This window comes from Macrotis lagotis, chromosome 1 (assembly GCF_037893015.1).
Source record: "Macrotis lagotis isolate mMagLag1 chromosome 1, bilby.v1.9.chrom.fasta, whole genome shotgun sequence".
Taxonomy (NCBI): domain Eukaryota; kingdom Metazoa; phylum Chordata; class Mammalia; order Peramelemorphia; family Peramelidae; genus Macrotis; species Macrotis lagotis.
The window spans coordinates 542,115,878-542,139,583 of record NC_133658.1 but is presented as its reverse complement, the minus strand read 5'-3'; the positions used below and the strand labels follow the sequence as shown (position 1 = coordinate 542,139,583).

Below are 23,706 nucleotides of genomic sequence, written 5' to 3'. Positions count from 1 at the left end.
GAAAAGGAGGAAAAAAGTAAATACCTGTACTTATCTACTGTCTTCTTCATATCCACTTTAACTGTAAGCAATTTCTTCTTCAAATTGACATCTGAAGATTTCCCATCTGAACATCTATGACTTGTATCATAGTGGCTACTGGAAGAATCTTGCTCTTTTTTTAAATCAACTTCTTTCTTTATTCTGTCCCTCAGTTTGTTATTAAAGAGTCTCATATCAATATCATTTTTATAAGGATTAGCACAAGTACTACAGGCCTTCTTAGGATATTTTAAAGTATCACCCTTCCCTTCCTCAGTCTCTCTCAGTCTTCCACTACTAGTAAAATAATCTAACTCTCTACTTAGAGAACCCTTTGGAGAACTATATTTTTTATCTTCTTCCTTGGAATATTTTTGTGTTCTTCCATTGGAAAAGGACTGTTCCTCATCTGAATGCTTATAATGTTTGTGTCGATAGCCATAAGATATCTTGGCTAACGAATTATCCTCTAGGTACTCCCGTTCTGTAGAACGATACATTTGGGTTTCAACACTCCTTTGTCCTTTCTTCTCTTGGTAAGATGGGAAAGAGTGTTCTGGCTTCCATTTAGGATTCCTGGATGGCTCCCTGTTTTCATATCTTTCCATGTCTTTAGTTCTTTTTGACGTATGTCCATATTCTCTGAAATCACCATCCTCAGGATACCTGTGTTGACATAAAGCAGTTTATACTTGCTCAAGAGAGAATAAAATGAGAATTTATATGTGTAGACTGTTGTACAGAATGGCCTTAAAAGCAGAATGCAGAAGTTAACCTATAATCCACAAGCCCGTGCAGAGAGGCACAAGTAGTTAAATGAAAAACAATATCCTTTAAAAAAAAATTCTAGCCATCAACATGATTTACTTTAAAGATATTTAGAACTCCCAAAAGCCCATAACAAAATTACAATTTAAAAAAATGTTTTAGACAAAAGCCTTTCAAGGTGGTTCTCTTCAACTATAATGTAAAGAGCTATTTTTCGCTGGAAGCTTTATACTACATTACCCAGGATTAATGTTGTCCTGTACCTCTTCTGAAAAGAGCTCCTTGTCACAAGTTCTTCAGGACATCTACGAGGTGACTGATCATATTTGTCTTCCTGTATCCTCTGGTACCTTAGGTCATCTTCATACCACATTCCTTCAAATTTAAAAGAGTCTGCTGATCTATGAAAAGGCTTCACTTCTTTTCCAATTCCAGTAAATCTGGCATCATCAGGCAACCACCTTTCTTGTACTTTTTGTGAAGAATAATGCCATTCATGCTCTTTGTAGGGTGGTACATCTGAATATTTGGGAGTATAATGAAGTTTTCTACTACTATCGCTCCTTTCTGGTGAATATCCTCGATGAGACTTATAACTGTAAGTATCTTCTAAAGAATTCCTCCTTTCACTTGGGGAAGGTGACCTGTGATCATAAATTCTGTGTACACTTCCATGAGAAATCCATGGATCATTTTGTTCATATTTCTCACTGTCCATTCTCCAAGGTATGGTCCTTTTGGGATCCTTTCTGAACCCCTTGTATTCATAGTCATAAGTGCCATGGGAATATCTTTGTCTATAGTATTCAGGATTCCTAAATTCTGGTGATAAAGACCTGTATTTAAAAACAAAAACAGAAAAGATGATTCTATTGTGAGAGAATTAGAACAAGGTGTTAATTTTTAAATCTTCTTAAAAACATTTGAAATCTAACCTGTGAATTAAAGCTACTAGAAACAAAGGTGAGAATTTTTAAAGTTGGAATTTACATTTTCTTGCTAACATGGAAATGATGTTATTTGTCCTTCGTTCTCGAAAAAGACCATGCATGGCAACAGGGAGGTGATGCCTTGACAATATGACTGAGGATGATTGGAGATGACCCTGAATATGAGGCAATCAAGGTTAAGTGATTTTCCCAGTGTCACAGTTAGTATCAGGTGTCTAAGTCCAGATTCTAGTCTCATCCTCCTAACTTCAGGGCCAGTGTTCTATTCACTGCTCTACCTAGCTGCTGAAATGTGTTAAATACGATTGTAAATATACAAACTATATGAGACTGTTTACTATCATGGGGTGGGGGGGACAAAAGCCTGCAAAAAGATGATTGTTGAAAACTACCTTTACATGTAATTTGAAAAATTTTTTCTTAAATATCCATATATTTCTTTGGTCAGGCAAGAAAAGAATTGAATAAGGGATGCCATTAACTATGAAGAAGGACTCTTGCACTGAGTGGATGATTAGACAGCATCATTTGTCAGAATACTTTTATAATGAAAGCTAAACATTTTTTCCAGAAGGACTAATTTATGTATTTTTTGGACATGGTCAATGAGGAAACATATTTTTCTTGACTGTGCCTATTTGCTACAGGGATTTTTTTTTTGTCTCTCCTTCCATTCCCATATTGGCGATAGAATTATTTTATTAAATGAAGAAAATTCAAATTAAATTTTTAAAAATTAACATTTAATTTAGTGAGCACTACAAATTCTCCCAGAAAAGGTAGCAGGGCACACTGGAAAGAATACTGCAATCATGTTCCAGCTTTCACACCAACTAGTTGTGACTACTGGATAATCACTTAATCACCCTGAGTTCGATTTCTAAATTATACAATGAAGGTGCTAGACAAAGTGATTGCTTAAAGTTTTTTCTAGGTCTAACACTACTATGCATCCTTTCATTTATTCTCACCACAGAGAGAAACTGATACTAAATTACAAAACAATAACTTTTAACTGATAACAGATGTTAATACCACATGCTATATGGAGAAAAGTGGTTATTAATTTAATCATAACTCAGCTTCTTTCCTTTTGATTCTTCCACCTCACTATCAATTAATATGAAGCATTCAGTAAAGTTGATTTCTACTTCCCAATAGATAGCCCATAATGATGGTGCTCTTTTCACTTAGTTATGAAATCTCTTTAATATAATATTACAAAAATCCACTAATTTTAATGTTTTTGAAGATCTTCCTAAAGCACAGGTCTTTCCTTGCCCCCTCGATAAAAACTTCATCCCTATAATCGCCAAAATCAAATATAAAATCATTGTGCTGCTTTTTAAAATTCTTCAGAAGCAGGTTCCTTTCTGTCTTTCCAGTCTTACCTCCCTTTCACATGCTCAAGGAGTCAGCAATACTGATCTTCCTGCTGCTATTCTCACAAAATAGTCAGACTGCCTCCAACATACAGAATCCTCTCCTCTATCTCACACTTCCCTCAAATCTCAGTTCAAATCCTCCCTTCTAAAAGGTCATTCCTAGATAACCCTCTGAGATTACCTCCAAATTGATACCGCTATCTATTTTCTATCTATGTAGTTGTTTATTTGTTACTTCCCTCATTAAAGCAACTAGTCCCTTCAGAGAATAAGAATTAAAGCATGACTTATTCCAGTTCAAACAGGTGGGTTAGGTAGTGAAGTCAGAATTTTAACAAAGGCCTTGGTTCCAAATGCAAGTTTCTTTCATTCTCTCCCATTTCATTCCCTCCCATCTCAGATTTCCCAATAAATCTGCTGTTTTTTGGTTTGTGTGTATTTTTAAAAGAAAGCAGAAAAACACTCCAAACTTAAACAACTCACTAAAAGAAGTCAGTCGTGTCACATTTTTCTTCCTTTGTACTTTTCTTCATAGCACACTTTTCATTCGTAATTCAATACTAAAAGTCTGTCACACCTAAATTTCATCTCTCACAGGTCAGAAATGATTTAAGTGGATAAGTAACTCATTAATATTATCAGATTCCATTATAATAACCTGTACATTTATTCAAACAGCATTTTACAAATACTAGACTATTTAATTTATAATACATCACAATTATAACTAAACTAACATTGAATTTCATAAGGAAGTAAACATTTACCTCGGCTTCCACCTAGGTGATCTGGACCGTGATCTTGTCATCTTTTGACATGTGTACCAAGATCCACTTTTTAAACTACAAAAAAAATTATCAGTAAGATCCACAGACAACAATAGATTATATTTAGTAAAGCAAGATAGCTGCAAACAACTACTTCGAAGTACAGCAGAAAGTACCTCAGATCATCTAGTCCAATGCCTTCTTTGTATACATAAGGAAAATAAAGTGCCAGATAAGTGACTTCCCCAAGGACATAAAGGTATTAAGTCTCCAGTATAAAAAAAATTTCAAAGTCAGAAGACATTTTCAAATAAAAAGTTATTAACCTGGAATTGTGCTTTTACCTCTATTTTAGCATAACTGGTTTCCTTTGTAATCCTATGCATTTCCCTTATTTTGTTTCATGCATTTAAAAATATTATTGAAAAGAATGTAGTATAGTCTGCAGACTACATATGTGACTACAAAAGGGGTCAATGATACAAACAAGGTCAAAAATCCCTAATCTAGTCCAACTCACGAATAACAATAGCAATTCTTTTTCCTCACTTTTACTTTCTTGGGGAACAGGACAATAAGTCACATTAATCAAAGCTATAGAACTAAATTATAATGCTCTATCTATATAGCACTTGATTCATTACAATAAAGTTCATTTTAAATACAAAACTTTAAGTTCCAAAACCAGTAAATTAGGATTCCAGTTACTGTATAAAGCCTTCCTTTACTTTTTCCTAGATTGACCAATTTCAATATAACAAAAAAAACCAAAACAAAAATCCAAAACCAAATTTTTCACCAAGGCACTTCCAATTAGAAATAGAGCAATAATGTTCTCTTTATCTTTGTCATTTATAAAAAAAAATTATATTTCAACAAAACCAAAACTTTATCCAAGTTCCCTCCCAAAAAACTCCATTTCCAATTTGATAAATTAGAGTAATCTCAGAAATCAGTCTTCTATTGCCTGTGAAGACTTCAAAGCCTAGATTAAAGAAAACTCTGTAAGACTGTAGATAACATAGTGCTTGAGAAAGGAGTACATCCTCCACTCCCTGAAAGAGTATCTGCCACAATATCAGATCTCAAACAAAATTACAAAACAAAAATTGTGGAAAGGATCAGGTATGAGTTATAAAAGAAAGCTGAAGACCAACCTAAAAGGGAGCAGTTAATTGATCCCTCACAACTATTCCAAAATACCAACTTAAGTCAGGAAATTTAGGGTGAAAATCAGTCTTTCAATTAACAGGCAGTGAAGAATGTTTTGACCAAGTTAAAAAGTTTCAGATCTTACTGAGGGGACTGTGTAGGGAACAAGACCAGGTTTCAACAGACAGTTGTCAATCATTTCCAACTGCTCAATCATATATTCTATGCAAGCTGAAGGGGCCTTCAACAAAAGGTGGTGATGCAGGGCAAGGAAATCAGATGCCAGATGTAGACTGCTATGAACACAGAGAAATACAGTCAGTTCTGCTATAAGCAAATTTGTTCTAACATGACTAATATGTTAGGGAGCAATTTAAGTATAAGATGAATTTTATATTTCCATAGATGATTTTATCAGGGAGACACAAAAATTGTATCAGCCAAATTGAGTACAAACACTGAATGCAATAAAAGCCTATATTAGATTACTTTCTGTCAGGGGAGGGGGAGGGGAGGGAGGGAAGGGGAAAAAGAACTCAAAACCTTGCAAAAAAGATTCTTAGGGGTGGCTAGGTGGCGCAGTGGATAGAGAATAGGCCTTGGAGTCAGGAGTACCTGGGTTCAAATCCGACCTCAGACACTTAATAATTACATAGCCGTGGGGGCCTTGGGCAAACTGCTTAACCCCATTGCCTTGTAAAAACCTTAAAAAAAAATTCTTGAATACTACTATTGCACAAAGTTGGAAAAAAAAACAAAGCAAGCATGCACACACATACCAGCTGCCTCATTAACCATGTGTTATATTTTGGGTTTTTGCAAGGCAATAAATTAAGTGGCTTTCCCAAAGTCACACAGCTAGGTAATTAAGTGTCTGAGGTCACATTTGAACTCAGGTACTCCTGACTCCAGAGTCGGTGCTCCATCCACTGTGCCACCTAGCTGTCCCACCATGTATTGTATCTTGCAAAGGTGGGTAACATCACTTCACAGAAAATCACAATTTGCAACCATTGAAGCAGTGAGTTGGCACAGTGGATAAAGCACAGGCCCTGGAGTCAGGAGTACCTGAGTTCAAATGCAGCCTCAGAGACTTAACTGCCTAGCTGTGTGACCTTGGGCAAGTCACACTTGACCCCACTGCCTTAAATAAACAAAACAATTTTCAACCATTACCATGACTATACCCACAATGAAACTTTCAAGTCTTTTTTCAAAGCCAAGTAACATATTTATTGTTTACCTTCTAATGCAGCAAAAACTGGCAAAAGGCAACTGATCCATATCCATAAAGTCTACTCCCATCCCACCTTCTGCTCCAAACTCTCCCACTACCCCCCATGGCTTATACCTCTCACCTAAAGCAACCTAGACTTTGTCAGTCCAAAATTGAAGCATAAGTTGAACAATGGCCCTAGCTTGCAGACACTATTTATTGTAGAATTCATATATTTTTAAACCATTTAATAATTATTAAACTACTATTGTTGAGGGGGCAGCTAGGTGGAGCAGTGGATAGAGCACCCACCCTGGAGTCAGTAGTACCGGGTTCAAATCCAGTCTCAGACCCTTAATAGCCTTGAAAAAAAAACCCTAAAAAAAAAACTACTACTGTTGTTTCTCATCTTTTTTAATTTTTAGGCAATGGGGATAAGTAACTTGCCCAAGGCCACACGGCTAGGCAATTATTAAATGTCTAAGGTCGGATTTGAACCCAGGTACTCCTGACTCCAGGGCGGGTGCTCTATCCAGTGCACCACCTAGCTGCCCCCTTCCCAACTTTTTTTTAATGAGTCACTAACACAAGTATTTTTAAGTGTTGCTCCCATAACCCCATTTCACCCTAAGTCATGGAGTTTTAATAGAATAATTTTGCATATGGAAACAATTTTTAGAATAACATATGTCACGTTATAGAAAAATTACTAAGGGGCAGCTAGGTGGTGCAGTGGATAGAGCACCAGCCCTGAAGTCTGGAGTACCTGAGTTCAAATCTAGCCTCAGACACTTGTTAATTACCTATCTGTGGCCTTGGGCAAGGCACTTAACACCATTTGCCTTACAAAAACCTAAAAAAAAAAATTACTAAAGTAAGCAGTAGCTGTATGCCTTGGACACTGACAACAGAGCAGGGGCATAAAACCAGCCCTTAATCAGAAACCTAAGGCAGAAAAATGACAACAGAAAGCCCAAACCAAGGGGAAAAAATCTATACTTCTTGTCATTTTCAAAATCCATAGAGCTTTCTGCCAGGCTAATAGTGGCTAAGTGGAACAGAACTCCAACCAGAAACAAGCCCACAGCTTTGTTGCCAAGACACAGTGTAAGACAGAAACTTAGCTGATTTCTGGAACACACTCTCTTCTGAAACTGAAGTCTTGAAGATTCCTGTCAGACCTAGAGAAAGTTGTAGCAGAACCCAATAGGTTACACAAGAGGATCAAGGATGGCTCAGACATTGCCTTCCCAACTGCGACTAATCTTACCACAAAATCAGGAAGATTGTAAGACTACATAAACAAAAATATAATACCACCATAAAAAAAGTTAGTATGGTGATGCACATGTTCAAGAAATAAACTTAAAAGAAAATGGCTTCCAAATTATCTACAAGCAAAGCCTCAAAGAAAAATTAATTGGGGACAGGCTGAAACAGAATTCCTAAGACAGGAAGAGTGTAAAAAAACAAGCTAAAATGAATTTATGAATGATAGAACTGGAGAAAATAACAGGAAAAAAGAAACAAGAAGAGTATATAAGAAAGAATTGGCAAGAGAATTCAGACACTGGTCTTACTTAAGCAACAGACTTTTTGAAAATTAGAATGTACCAAATAGAAGTTAATGATTCTATGAAACAAGAAATGGCAAAACAAATCCCAAAAATGCAAATAATGTAAGGGTATGACAACTCATGTAAAAAACACCACATCTGAAAAATCAAGAAGGAAAGAATTACTAGACGATCTAAAAGCTATGAACAAAATAACTGAGTTTAACACATGTCAAGAAAATATAAAATTACCTAGATTTCTTAGAACCAGAAGGCAAAAACAGCTAGAACACATTGGTCATCTCCTGAAAGAAATCCGCCCCAAAAAAATTCAAGATGCATCATAGTCAAACAGCAGACACAGCAAAAGTTAAGATTTAGCAGCCACAACTACAAGCTAGCAGAGGAAAACATTCCAGAGAGCAAAAGATAAAAGGTTTATGACCAAGAAAAACTTACCAAAAGTTGAAAACAGTCAATCCTAGAAGAGTTGAGGGAAGACAGGAATATTATTACATTACTGGTTCTGTAAACCACTGCAACCATTTTAGAAAACAACTTGAAATTATATAAATAAAGTGACAAAGATGTCCTGGAAATTAGTGGTATAGACGATAGAGTTCTGCACTGTAAATCAGGAAGACATATCTTGTGAGGTCAAATATGGCTGCAGATACTTAACAGCTGTGTGATCCTGCATATGTCATTTAACTTTATATGACTCAGTTTCCTCATTTGTAAAAACAAGCTGGAGAAGGAAATGGCAAGCCAGGCCCCCAGTATCTTGAAAATCTTGAAATGGGGTCAAAAGAGTGGGATCCAACTAAAATGATTAAACTAAAAATGCCCATAACCTCTGAATCAGAGAATGCATATTATGGCTTATGCCCCAAGGAAGCTAAAAGAATAAGTTTGCCAAAATATCTTAGAATAGAACTTTCTGGGATAGCAAAGAATTGGAAATAAAGTAGTTATCTATTGATTAGGAATGACTAAAACTGTGAAACATAAACATAAAGAGTAATGTACAGTAATATACATGATGAATACAGAGACTAAACAGAGAAGCAGGGAAAGATCTACATGAAGTGATACGACATGAAGTAAGCAGTCATGAAAACATAGAAACCTACAACGATGCAAATGTTGAAAAGTGAATTAAAGATGAATTCTGACTTGAATGAAAGACATCTAAGGCATAAACACACTGCATATTTTTGGACTTTTTCCAATGTATTTATCGGGTAGGCTATTTATTTCTCTTAAAAATTATTATTTGTTGGGGCGGCTAGGTGGCGTAGTGGATAAAGCACCAGCCTTGGAGTCAGGAGTACCTGGGTTCAAATCCGGTCTCAGACACTTAATAATTACTTAGCTGTGTGGCCTTGGGCAAGCCACTGAACCCCATTTGCCTTGCAAAAAAAACCTAAAAAAAATGTATACACACACACACACACACACACACACACACACACACAAACATAATATATATTAAGAGAAATAAAGACATGTTAAATCAACTCTCAGGTTCTTCTTCATGACCATTACACAGCCAAAAACAAAAAAAAACCAAAGGAAAAAGCAATGGTTAGGAGGGCTGTAAATTTCTAGAAATCAATGTGCAACAACCAGAAGTCACCAATTTTATATGTGTGTGTGTGTATATACACACACATACATATATACATTTGAAGGAGAGGGAAGTACATTTCAGCCCTAAATATATAAATTGATGAAGAGAAAAAAAGTAGAAATGAAATCACTGTCTTGGAGAAGAGCTAATTACACCATTCCTTCTCCCAGGACTGAAAAACAGAGAGGACTACAAGAATAGACTATTATATATATATTGGGAGGCGTGCAGGTGTGCAGGGGGTCTCTTTTTTCTATAAATAACTAAGATAGGGGCAGCTAGGTGGTGTAGTAGATAAAGCACAGGCCCTGGAGTCAGGAGTACCTGGGGGTTCAAATCTGGTCTCAGACACTTAATAATTTCCTAGCTGTGTGGCCTTGGGCAAGCCACTTAACTCCATTTGCCTTGCAAAACCAAAACAAAAACCCCTAAAATAAATTAAGATATAAATGTAAAACAATGAAATGTGCTTATAAAGAGTAATTAAGAGTATTTCTCTTCATTTTTCTGTCAAAAGTTCATCAATAAATTTTGTTTAAAATCCACTTTATAGGGGCAACTAGGTGGCACAGCAGATAAAGCATTGGCCCTGGAGTCAGGAGTACCTGGGTTCAAACCCAGCCTCAGACACTTAATAATTACCTAGCTGTGTGGCCTTGGGCAAGATACTTAACCCCATTTGCCTTCCAAAAGCCTTAAAAAAAAAAATAGAACTCAGGGAGATTGATGAATTTACTAAAAATCAGGACTCAAAACTTCAAAACCTTTTCAAAAGAATGAAAAATTAGAAGAAAATGTGAAACATCTCATTGAAAAAACAAATGACATGGAAAACAGATTTAGGAAAGATAATTTAAAAATTATTGGAATACCTGAAAGTCATGATCAGAAAAAAAGCCTTGACATCATTTTCAAAGAATTACTACAGGAAAATTGCCCTGATATCCTAGAAGCAGAGGGCAAAATAGAAATGGAGATCATCCACCCATCCTGCGCCAGAAAGAGATCCCAAAAAACAACCCCTAGGAATATTATAGCCAAGTTCCAGAACTCCCAAGTCAAAAAGAAAATATTACAAGCAGCCAGAAGGACACAATTCAAATATCATGGAGCTGCAGTCAGGATCACACAGGACTTAGCAGCACCTACATTAAAAGCTCAGAGGGCTTGGAATATAATATACCGGAAGGCACAAGAGTTTGGAATGTGACCGTGAATCAACTACCCAGCAACACTGAATGATGTCCTCTTCCAGGGAAAAAAGATGGACTTTCAATAAACCAGAGGAATTTCAAATGTTCCTGTCGGAATGGACAGAACTGGACAGAAGGTTTGATCTTCAAAATACAGGACTCAGGTGAAGCATAGAGATTGCAGGAGAAGGGGAAAATATGAGGGACGTAATGATGATGAACTACATGTATTCCTACATAGAAAAATGATACTGATAATATTCATATGAACCTTCTCAATTAACAGAGCAGGCAGAGGGAGCTTTTATAGATGAAGCACAGGAGAAAGCTGAATTTGAAGATAAAATATGATGTAAAAATAGTCAACAGAAAAAAGGGAAATGTAATGGGAGAAAGAAAAAGGAGAGGGGGAATAGGCCAAGATATTACATATAATAAGATTTTTGTTACAATGAGCTATTGCAATATGGAAGGGGGGAAGGCAAGAGGCAATGAGGGAATCTTTGCTCTCATCAGAGGTGGCTAGGAGAGGAAACAGCATATATATTCAAAGGGGTATAGACATGTGGAGTAAGAAGAGAAGGGGGACAGGGGGAAGGGGGGGGGTGACGTGAGTGGAGGAGAGGATGGACCATGAGGGGAGAGTGGTCAGATATAACACTTCTTCTTTTTTAGTTCTTGCAAGGGGCTGGGATTGGATGGCCTTTCCAGGACCATAGGGCCAAGTGGATGCTGGGCCTAAGGGATGGTATGGGGGCTCAGGACCTCTTGGCCCCAGGGCCAGGGATCTGTCTGCTGCGCCACTCAACTACCCTACAGCAGAGTCAGAGTAAAAGGAGAGAGAAAATATTGCACATGGTAGTGGAGAAATACAAAAGGAGGGAGTTCCGATCAGTAATGGCAAGGGTGGAAAAACATGGAAGTAACTTTTGTGATGGACTTATCATAAAGAATGTGATCCACCCATGACAGAGCTGGTGGTGTTGGAACACAGACTGAAGCAAATTTTTTTATTATTATTTGGTGGTACAGAGCAAATGGGACTGGGTGGCCTGCCTGGGGCCGCATAGCAGGGGGATAGTTGGGTGTCTGAGGCTGAATTTGGACCCGGATGCTCCTGCTCAAGGGCCAGTGCTCTGTCTACCACCCAGCTACCCTACTATTATCACTATTTTACTTTAGGTCTCTTTTTTTTGGTTTTTTGCATGGCAGTGGGGTTGGGGTGGCTTGCATGTCACACAGCTGGAAGATTGTTAGGTGTACGGGGCAGGATATGGGCTTGGGTGCTCCTGGCTCCAGGGCTGGTGCTCTGTCCACTGCACCACCTGGCCATACCTACAATTATTAATCTTAATCTTTTTCTCTCCCCTTTACTTTATCGCTCAAGTGAGTCTATATTTTCTGAGGGGAGGGGATAACTTTCTTTACTCTTAAACACGAATATTTTATTAATGTATAAAAAATTATTTGTACAAAATGAGAATATTAAAGAATTTTTAAAAAATAGGGTAAATGAATTATTCAAGATGCATACATTATTGATTTTTTTACATATTTTACGTAGTCTAAGTAAATAAAAAAAAAAACTATAGAGAAAACTTTCCCAAAATATTTCATTAATCGCACTATGAAATCCAAACTTATTTCCACATGGTACCAACAATAGTAATTCCATTATTATTCCTTAAAAAAATTCCATTTTATCAATGATTACTAATGGTTAATATTCTAATTTTGATTATTTAGTCCCTTTTACTGATCTACTACCATCTGTTTTTTCAAAAAGGAATGTCCATTATGGAGCATCCTGGGCAGGGAAGGAGGAAATCTAGCATCTAAATAGAATAACTAGCTGAAGTTTCCTGAGAGGGATTACAACATCTTCAGACTCCCCCACACACCAGGCTATTAGGCCAACCTTGTAAGAGTCTCTCAAAATCCTAATGGGCAAAACTCACTCTCTATAGGTTTTTTTTTTTAAGGTTTCCTACTCCTATAAGACGGCATGGGGGGGGGGGGGTTGTTTTCCTTGATTTCACCTGTCTCCTAAGGGTTTACTTTTAATGACAGGAGAAAAGGAAGGGAAGTCAAGCAGTATTTTGATCCACAAAAGTAAATTCAGAAGGAATCACAAGCCAGACAGCTTTGAAAAAGTTACATGGGAAATGTATTTAAAATCAGGTTAATTATTTGTAAGGTAAAGTATGCTATTTACAAGAGATTTGAAATTTCCTACAATTCTATTTTTTAAATATAAAAATCCACATCTAAATTTGATATTTTAACTTCCTGACCTCTCTGGCCTTACTCCCAGAGTCTCATGAAGTATTATTAGTATTTCCTCTGGTTCAAAGCACCTAGAAGTAATTGACTAAGCATACATATAAAACTTTCTTAAACTTGTCTTATAGTTTTTTTTCCTATTTTCTTTGATTCATAATAAAATTTAGTGTTTCTTCACAGTAATTCTTCAGATCTTGTAATGAAAAATAAAAAGACCTATGACCAAAAGTACACCAACAGACTATTATTGGTTTTCCAGTCCCCCCCAATAAATAATAATCCCTATGCCCTTCCTACCCACAGAAATAAAAAAAACCCTTAGTAGAACTAACACTTCTATCACTTGTAAAGGTAGGAAAATATTCATTTCTTAAATATTTGAGATAAAAATAATAAAATTACATTAAATCAGAGAAAAGTATAGACCTATATTCCTAATGAATATAGATGCAAAAATCTTAAATATAATCTTAGCAAAGCGATTACCACAAGTTATCACTAGGACAATACCCTATGACCAAGCAGGATTTATGCCAGGAATTCAGGGTTGGTTAGGAAAACTGTTAGTTTAATTAACTACATCAATAACAAATCTACCAGAAATCATGATTATTATATCAAAAGATGCTGAAAAAGTACTTGACAATATAGAGCACCCATTCCTACTAAAAACACTATAGAATAAGGGGCGGCTAGGTGGCATAGTGGATAAAGCCCCAGCCCTGGAGTCAGGAGTACCTGAGTTCAAATCCGGTCTCAGACACTTAATAATTATCTAGCTGTGTGGCCTTGGGCAAGCCACTTAACCCCATTTGCCTTGCAAAAACCTAAAAACCACTATAGAATTGATTTGAAACTATCAACAAGCATTAAATGCAGTGGGGAAGCCAGAGTCATTCCCAATAATATCAGGGGGTGAAACAAGGATACCAAATCCATTATCACCACTAATATTGCAATACTGTGTTAGAAATGTTAGCTTCAGCAATAAGAAAAAGAAACCGAAGGAATTAGAATAGGGAAGAGACAAAACTCTAACTCTTTGTAGATGACATGATGCTATCTCTCAAGAATCCTAAAAAAAATCATATAGAAAATTACTAGAAACAATTAGCAAATTTAACAAAGTTGCAGGATATCAAATGAACCCTCATAAATTCTCAGCATTTCTATATATTACTGGCAAGATAGAGCATCAAGAGCTAGAAAGAGAAATTCCATTCAAAGAAACTTCAGGGGGCGGCTAGGTGGTGCAGTGGATAGAGCCTGGACCCTGGAGTCAGGAGTACCCACATTCAAATCCTCAAGACACTTAATCATTACCTAGCTGTGTGGCCTTGGGCAGGCCACTTAACCCCATTGCCTAAAAAAACAAAGAAACTTCAGGCAAAATAAATTACCTGGGAGCCTAACCTGCCAAGGCAGACTCAGAAACTCTATGAAAACAACTTGATGAAAACACACTTCTCGCACAAATAAAATCAGATTTAAATAACTGAGCAAATATCAACTACTCATGGATAGGCCAAGCTAATATAATAAAAATAACAATTCTACATATATTAAACTCCCTATTTAGTGCCCTACCAATTAAAATTCCAAAGAATCACTTTAATGAGTTAGAAAAAACTAATTTATATGGAGAAATAAAAAGTCAAGAATTTCCAGGGATTTAATGAAAAAATTGCAAAAGAAGGGGGTTTAAAAGAACATCCAAAGGACAACAAAAATGTGCATATCCTTTAATCCAGGAACAACACTACTGGGTCTATACCCTGAAGAGAGAGAGAAAAGGGGTAAAACCATCACTTGCACAAAAATATTCACAGGAGCCTTATTTGTGGTGGCGAAGAATTCGAAATCAAGTAAATGTCCTTCAATTGCGTAATGGCTTAGCAAACTGTGGTATATGTATGTCATGGAACACTATTGTTCTATTAGAAACCAGGAAGGGGGGCAGCTAGGTGGCATAGTGGATAAAGCACCAGCCCTGGAGTGAGTCAGGAGTACCTGGGTTCAAATCTGGTCTCATACACTTAATAATTACCTTGGGCAAGCCACTTAACCCAGTTTGCTTTGCAAAAACCTAAAAAAAGAAAAAGAAAAAAGAAACCAGGAAGGATGGGAATTCAGGAAGCCTGGAGGGATCTGCATAAACTGATGCTGAGTGAGATGAGCAGAACCAGAAAAACACTGTACAGCCTAACAGCAACATGGGGGTGATGATCAACCTTGATGGACTCATTCCATCAGAGCAACAATCAGGGACAATTTAGGGCTGTCTGAGATGGAGAATGCCATCTGTACCCACAGAAAGAACTGTGGAGTTTGAACCAAGACCAAGGACTATTACCCTTAATTTAGGGGAAAAAAACTGATATCTTATTGTCTGATCTTGCTATCTCTTATACTTTGTTTCTTCCTTAAGGATATGATTTCTCTCTCATCACATTCAATTTGGAACAATGTATACCATGGAAACAATGTAAAGATTGACAAATTGCCTTCTGGGGGGGTGGGGTAAATTAGGGGAAAAATTGTAAAACTAAATAAAATCTTTAAGTCAAAAAAAAAAGGTGGCTTAGCCCTACCAGATCTAAGATTTTATTATAAAGCATCGGTCATCAAAACTGTCTGGTATTGGGGTGGCTAGGTGGTGGAGTGGATAGAGAGCTCAAATCTGGTCTCAGACACTTAATAATTAGCTAGCTGTGTGGCCTTGGGCAAACCACTTAATGCCATTACCTCGCCAAAAAAAAACACTAAAATTAAAAACTGTCTGGTATTAGCTAAGAAATAGAGTGGTGGATGAATGGAGTAAACTATGTGCAAAAGAGATAGCAGGAAACGACTAAAGTAATCTTTTTGATAAACCCAAAGAGTTCAGCTTCTGGCATAAAAACTCACTCTTCAATAAAAACTGTTGGGAAAATTGGAAGTTAATATGGCAGAAACTTGGATTAGACCAACATCTCACACCCTATACCAAGATAAGATCAAAATGGGTACAGGATTTAAATATAAAAGACAATATTACAAGTAAACTAGGAGATCAAGGAATAGTTTAACTCTCAGATCTAAGGAAAGGGAAGCAGTTTATGACCAAGGAAGAGATGGAGATCATTAAAAACAAACGAGAATTTCGATTACATTAAATTAAAAAGCTTTTGCACAAACAAAACCGCTGTAACCAAGATCAAAAGAAAGGTAGTAAATTGGAAAACAATTTTTACAACTAGTATTTCTGACAAAAATATAGAGAACGGAGTCATATTTATAAAAAAACAAATCATTCCCTAATTGTCAAATGGTCAAAGGGCATGCAAAGGCAATTTACAGATGAGGAAATCAAAGCTATCCAGTCCATATGAAAAAAAATTGCTCTAAATCATCACTGATTAGAGAAATGCAAATTAAAGCATCTCTGAGGTACCACCTCACACCTCTCAGACTGACCAATATGATTAGAAAGGGCAATGTTTAATGTTGGAAGGGATGTGGGAAATATCTGGGACACCAATACATTGTTGGTAGAGCTGTGAACTCATCCAAGCGTTCTGGAGAGCAATTTGGAATTACACCCAAAGGGCAATAAAAATGTGCATAGCCTTTGATCCAGCAATACCAATACTGGGTCTATACTCTGAAGAGATCATGAAAAAGGGTAAAAACATCATTTGTACAAAAATATTCATAAGCAGCCCTGTTTGTGATGGCTCAGAACCAGAAATTGAGTGAATGTACATCAACTGGGGAACGGCTGAACAAATTGTGGTATACGTATGTTTATGGAACAGTATTGCTCTACGAAATCAGGAAAGATAAGTTTTCAGAGAAGTCCAGAAGTATTTGCATGAACTAATGCTGAATGAGATGAGCATAACCAGAACAACACTGTACACCCTAATAGCAACATGGGGGTGGACTTGCTCATTCCATCAATGCAACACCCAGGGACAATTTTAGGTTATCTGCAATGGGGAATACCATCTATATCCAAATAAATTATGGAGTTTAAACAAAGACCAAAGGTCTTTTTTAAAAAGTGTTATCTTATAATGTAATTTTGTTATCTTTTATTTTTTCCTTAAGATATGATATGATTTCTCTCTCAACACATTCAATTTTGATCATAGCATGGAAACAATGTAAAGACTACAGACTACAGGGGCAGCTAGGTTGGCCCAGTGGATAGAGAACCAGCCCTGCAGTCAGGAGTTCCTGAGTTCAAATCCAGCCTTAGACACCACTTAATAATTACTTAGCTATGTGGTCTTGGGCAAGCCACTTAGCCCCATTTCCTTGCCAAAAAAAAAAAAAAAAAAAAAAAAAGAAAGAAAAAGGACTATCAGACTGCATTCTATGTGGGGGGGAGAAGCAAGATTGCGGAAAAAAAATGTAAAATTCAAAAAACAATAAAACAAAAATTAAATCAGACCAACAGTTCTTGTTTTTGTTTTGTTTTTTATATTTTTGCAAGGCAAATGAGGTTAAGTGGCTTGCCCAAGGCCACACAGCTAGGTAATTATTAAGTGTCTGAGGCCAGATTTGAACCCAGGTACTGCTGACTCCAAGGCTGGTGGCTTTATCCACTACGCCATCTAGCCGCCCCCACTATGCCACCTAGCCGACCCCCAACAGTTCTTAATAAGAAAGCTACAGAGAAGACCTGCTGGAGACTCAATTGAGGTCACATGTTACCAACTCTGAAAAAGTGCAGGCAAAGACTAATCTTGGAGTCTTTATAGAAAACATAGTACTAACATCAGATCTGACCTGTCCCCACAAGGTTATCTTCCTTTAGAATCATGATTGGTTCTTGTCCTTCCTTATGAAGGCCAAAATGACATTACTTTCTCTGAGACAAATTACAGTATGTCCGACCGTAGCTAATCAACCCAATATAAGCTCAGAATGTTCTACCACAGGTCAGTTATAAAATAGCCCATATGACCACCTGGGGCAAGTACTCTAAACATACTTATGTCACATTTGAGCTGCTTCAAGTCTACCTTCCTCACAGAGTGTAGCAGCACCCTCATTGATGAGAGTTCGACAAGCAGCAGTCCTGTACCAGTGTCTCCCATGCTGTACAATCAATCCTAAAGTTCTTCAATGAGACCTTCAGGTTGTCTCAATATAGCTTCTTCTGACCCCCTTGTGAGCACTTGCCCTCAATAAAATAGTTTTTGGGCAAGCGTATATCTGTCATTCTAACATGTCCAGCCCATCGTAGTTGCACTGTCTCTTCTAGTACTGTTGGAGTGCTAGGCAGTTTAACTCAAAAAAGGATCACAGTGTTTGCTATCTTTTCTTGCCAGGAGACCTCCACAATCTTCCTAAGAAAATTTAAATGGAAACAATTCAATTTGTTGGTATGGCACTGGTAGACTGTCCAGATTTCATGGGCATTCATCAATGAGGTTAGTGCAATAGCTCTGTAGACCTTCAGTTTGGTAGTCAGTCTAATACTTCTTCTCTCCCTCACTTTCTTTTGGAGTCTCCCAAATACTGAGCTAGCTCTGGCTAGGTATGTGTCAACCTCATTATCAATGTGTACCTCCCTGGAAAGGACACAGCTAAGACAAGTAAACTTATCCACAGTACTCAGAACTTCTCCATTTGCTGTAGTCAATGGTTCCACATATAGATGGTATGGCTGGCTGATGGAGCACCTGGGTTTTCTTGGTGTAAACTGTTAGACCAATGAGCACAAGCAGCAGAGAATCAATCTATGCATATATGCTGAATATACAACAAAATAGGATCTTGGGAGTTGAGAACTGAAGAGCATTCTTCCAAAAACAAAAAAAAGATGATTTATAACTTACTTAAACCAATACTAAAACTAATTTGCATTCACTTAACATTCCCCCAAATTGGCAACAATAAAAAAAAATGAAGGTAGTGGTTAAAGGGAATGATAAGAATAAAGGGAAAACTGGCTAACAACTACAAAAAGGAACCACTATAACTTTGTTACAACCAGTATGGAGCATGCAAGTCAGAGAGGAAACAAAGGAGGAATAAAATCAATTTAGAAACTTAAGAGCTTCATATTCTATTATAATGGGTTAGGCAAATTGGTGCTTTCCTGCAACAATGTGGCTTGCCATTTTCTACTCATCATTTCTGTCAGGTAGAATTGGAGTCCAGCAGGCAAAGTGTGAGAGAAAGACAAAGAAGGAACAGAATCAAGAATCCTGGTAGGGGTTTTTTTCCCAGTGAGTAGAACGGGGAAAGAAATCAATTTAAAAGGAACACCTAGGTTATTGAATTGACATGGCAGGTATGTTTTTAATGTAAGGCAAAGAACTGTCACTTAAATTTATTCATGTATTTTACCAAGCTTAATTTAGGAGGAATGAAATTATTTTGTAAATGAAAAGGTGGTTTACAATATTAATTATGTTATCAGTGAAATACAGTAATACGATCATTCTTCCTTTGATGATAGCAATTGTGAGGAAAAGGGTATTTATTTATAAAAAATTTATTTATAAAAAATTAATCCCTATAATATTACCATTACTTTGGTTTAAATTTTTGCTTCAAAAATTTTCAATTTTCTTGTTTTAAAGAAATAGCTATTAAATCACTAAAAATTATATTACCAGTCTGTATCCTACCTTATGAGGATAATGACAGAATAAAAAGCTTCTCACATAGTTTTGATGCGTTTGATGACCACTTGATTTACTATAGTAGCTGGAATGTATATTTTCCCTGTACATTTGTGGTGGTTACCATGACAACTCACCAAATTCTATGATACCCACCTCTTCAGATCACCACTACACAAAAAAATGAAGACAAATTGCTGTGTCACTTTTACTTTGTTAAATGGTACTTTCTTTTTAACATGCAGCTGAAATGGAAGTCATATAACATAATGCCATAATAAAATATATACAACCTATTAATGGAACTTTGTAAAAAAAAAAAAAAAAAGCACTAAAAGTTTGGTGAAAGCTTCATTTAACATTAAAAGACTTTCAGCCAGATTTTTCCTTTTAGTTTTGAGTAACAATAATAATGTTTGTCCTTCAGTTTCAAAGAAGACCATGACATATGGGAAGTGATACCATGACAAGCACATGAAATGGATTTGAGTGAGAGGGTGCTGTGCTAAGTCACCAGTCTCATTTTCTCTTCCAGAGGCATCTGGGTTGGGCAAATTGGTGCTTTCCTGCAACAATGAATCAGGACAACTAGAGATGGCCCTAGATGCGGGGCAATCAGGGTAAAATAACTTGTCCAAGGTCACACAACTTCTATCAGAGGCTGGATTAGAACTCTCATCCTCATGATTCCAACGTCAGTGCTCTATCCATAATAAAGAACCACCCAGAAGAGGTAAAGAAGATAATAACCTATCTGCCACATGGTTACTAGAAAAGTTCCATTACCAAATCTTTTTTTTTTTTGCAAGGCAAATGGGTTTAAGTGGCTTGCCCAAGGCCACTCAGCTAGGTAATTATTAAGTGCCTGAGACCAGATTTGAACCCAGGTACTCCTGACTCCAAGGCCAGTGCTTTATCCACTATGCCACCTAGCCACCCTCCATTACCAAATCTTAAAAAGGTCTTACTGACATGAATAATAAAGCAAAGAAATGTCTTGTACAATAAGATTTCTGATTTCTATTATGGCAGAAAGGAATTCCTTAATACTAAGAAAATCATTGTAGAATAACAGCATATGGGGAGAGTCAACATGAAAGAATAAGACATGGACCTGGCCTGAGCTCTCAAATTTTTTCCTTCAAACTTTAAAATAATGACTCAAAACAAATTCTGGAGCAACAGAAGAAGCAAGAAAATGACAGTATAAAACTATTTTTCCAGCCCAGGACAGCTTTAAAAAGTTGGCAGAAAAAGCCTGTTTCATTGAGGTGATAATGGAGCATAGTCCAGTACAGAAACAACCCTGGCACAACATCAGCAGGGTCTGAGGGCTACTGAATGCACAGCACAGGTCAACAGATGCTAAGGGGGTTGGACAACTAGTCAGAAATTATAGGCAACACTTTACCAGCACTGGGTTATGATACATTGCTCACATTTGGTTCCAGGTCACAGATCCAGGGAGAGGAGGAGCATGAGCATGAGCAAGAATCCTGGTGACAGTTCCAAAGTGGAAAAGAGTATTTGTGGTTGATCATAGATCAGGTGAGCAATGACAATTTTTGTTGGAAAGAAGCCCAGAAGAGCTAAGAAATCGAGACACCCTTGCCTTAGACCATATCATACCATCTTGAAAGAATAGAGACTTACAAATCCCCAGACCAAGCTCTGAAAAAAGAGCATGAAAATCCTGAAACTTGGGACAGTACCTCCTCCACTCCAGGGAACAGAACCTAACTTTAACATTAAGTTAAAAGTCAAGAAATACATTGGAAAAATGAGGAAACAAAAAAAATCTGATTATAGAAAGTTACTACAGAGAAAAGGAACACCAAAACACTCACTTCAAAAAAAAAACAAAATAATAGCCACAATCAAAGCCTCAAAGCAAAATGTGGTCTCAGGACCTACAAGAGTTCAAAAAGGAGTTATCTGAGGCCACAACCAAACTTAAATCCCCCTGACTCCAAGGCCAGTGTTCTATTCAGGCACATAACTGTCCTCTTAAAAAGAGAACCAAAAATGAATACTCCTAGGAATAGGATAGTCAAATTACAATCCTCCCAGGTGAGGAAGAATCTATAGCAAGCAACCAGAAAGAAAAAATTCAAGTATCTGGAGCTACAGTCAGGATAACACAAGATTTAAGAGCTTCTACATTAAAGAATAGGAGGGTTTAAAATATTACATCCCAGAAGCCAAAGGAAATAGAATTACAACCAAGAATAAGCTTCCCAAAACCAAGGATTAGCCTTCTGGGAAAAGGAATGGATACTTAATGAAGCACAGGACTTTCAATAGCATTAGTGATAAGAGCTGAATAGAAAATCTGACTACCAAATAAAAGACTGAAGAAAAGTATAAAATGATAAATCACAAAGAATTTAATAAGGTTAAACTGTCTACATTCCTACTAGAGAAGATAACAATTTCAAAGAATTTTTGTTATTAAGGCAGTTATAGAAGGAACATAGAAGCTGGGGAGAGAAATCATTGGCTAATTTGGTTTTTAAAAAACTCAAAATGGGGGCAGCTAGGTGGTAGCAGATAGAGCACTGGCCCTGGATTCAGCAGTACCAGAGTTCAAATCTGACCTCAGACACTTTATTACCTAGCTGTGTGGCCTTCCGCAAGTCACTTAACCACATTTGCCTTGTAAAAAAAAATCTAAAAAAACCAAACAAACCCCAAATGTACATTAATTGGGCTGAACAAGTTGTGGTATATAAATACAATAAAATATTACTGCTCAATAAGTAGGCAGATTTCATAAAACTCTGCTAAGATTTACATTAATTGACACTAAGTGAATAGAACCAGAACATTTAACACCCTAATATCAACATTCATATTCCAAGTCTGTGCAAGATTTAGCTTTTCTCAGCAACATCAGTCATGTTGTAAAAACAATCAGAACAAAAGGAGTTAAAAACAAAAAGCATAAAACAAATTTTAAAATTAAAAATAAAATGCTTTAGTATGAATTTAGACTTCATAGCTCTTTTTTCCTGTATGTGGATAGTATTTTCCACCACAAGTTCTTTAGAAATATCTTTCATCATTGCATTGCTGAGCAGAGTTAAGTCTATCATAAGCTGACCATCATACAATGTTGCTGTTAATGTGTACAGTTTTCTCCTGGTTGTGCTCACTTCACTCAATGATGTATTGATGTAAGTCTTTCCAGTCTTTTCTGAAATCCACCTCATCATTTTTTACAGAAAGAGTATTCCATCACATTCATGTATCACAGATTTGTTCAGCCATCCTAATTGATGGACATCCCCTCAATTTCCAATTCTTTGGTAATACAAAAAACGTTGCTATAAACATTTTTGTACATTTCAGTCTTTTTTCTCTTTTTTATGATCTCTTTTGGATACAGATCTAGTAGTGATATTGCTGGACCAAAGTGTATGCATAGTTTTATTGCCCTTTAGGTATAGTTCTACATTGTTCTCCAGAATGGTTGTATCAGTTTATAACTCCACTAAAAATGTACTAGTGTCCCACATCCCTTCCAACACTGATCACTGTTTCTTCTGGTAGTCATTCTGCCTTGGCACCACTGTTTTCAGTTGAATGTGACTTAGCTTGGAAAGGATGAGTCTGTGATCAGTTCATCATACTGCACCACACATATTGCCTTTGTCAGTCTCACAATCTGTCTGCCAATGTTTGCTGCAAGAGTATATTCAGGAAATTCTACATTTAGGAAACAGAAGATTATCTTTGTAATGAGGTCATGAGATGCACAACTGCAATAGACTTAGCTGAATCGTTTCCATTGATACCAGACACTGAGGTTCTTTCTTGAGCTTCACTGCAAAGCATTCTAACAGGAATACAGAGAGCACAATTCAGATGGGTTACCCAGAGTTCAAAAGCTGGATGCTTCCTGAAACAACTATTTTATGGAGAACTCAAACAGCAAGCATTCACAGGGGAATCAGAAGAAGTGACACAAGGACATTCTGGGGGTGGCTAGGTGGCGCAGTGGATAGAGCACCTGTCTTGGAGTCAGGAGTATCTGAGTTCAAATCCAGCCTTAGACACTTAATAATTACCTAACTGTGTGGCCTTGAGCAAGCCACTTAACCCCACTGCCTTGCAAAAAACTAAACAAGGACATTCTGAGGGTCTCTCAAGAATTTTG

General features: G+C 36.9%; 1 protein-coding gene across 7 annotated transcripts in view; it reads right to left on the bottom strand.

The window, feature by feature from the left end:
* Positions 1 to 23,706, bottom strand: part of BCLAF3 (BCLAF1 and THRAP3 family member 3) — a 90,003-nt gene that overhangs the window by 52,787 nt on the left and 13,510 nt on the right. For 6 of the 7 annotated variants that reach the window (XM_074214283.1, XM_074214282.1, XM_074214280.1 and 3 more), the window contains exons 3-5: positions 3,892 to 3,966; positions 1,053 to 1,625; positions 25 to 687 (exon numbers count right to left, since the gene is read on the bottom strand). In XM_074214283.1, the coding sequence (XP_074070384.1) occupies positions 25 to 687; positions 1,053 to 1,625; positions 3,892 to 3,966 (1,311 nt within the window). Of the gene's footprint in view, positions 1 to 24; positions 688 to 1,052; positions 1,626 to 3,891; positions 3,967 to 5,188; positions 5,340 to 23,706 lie in introns of all 7 variants that reach the window. The other variant, XM_074214286.1, reaches the window with a different exon arrangement.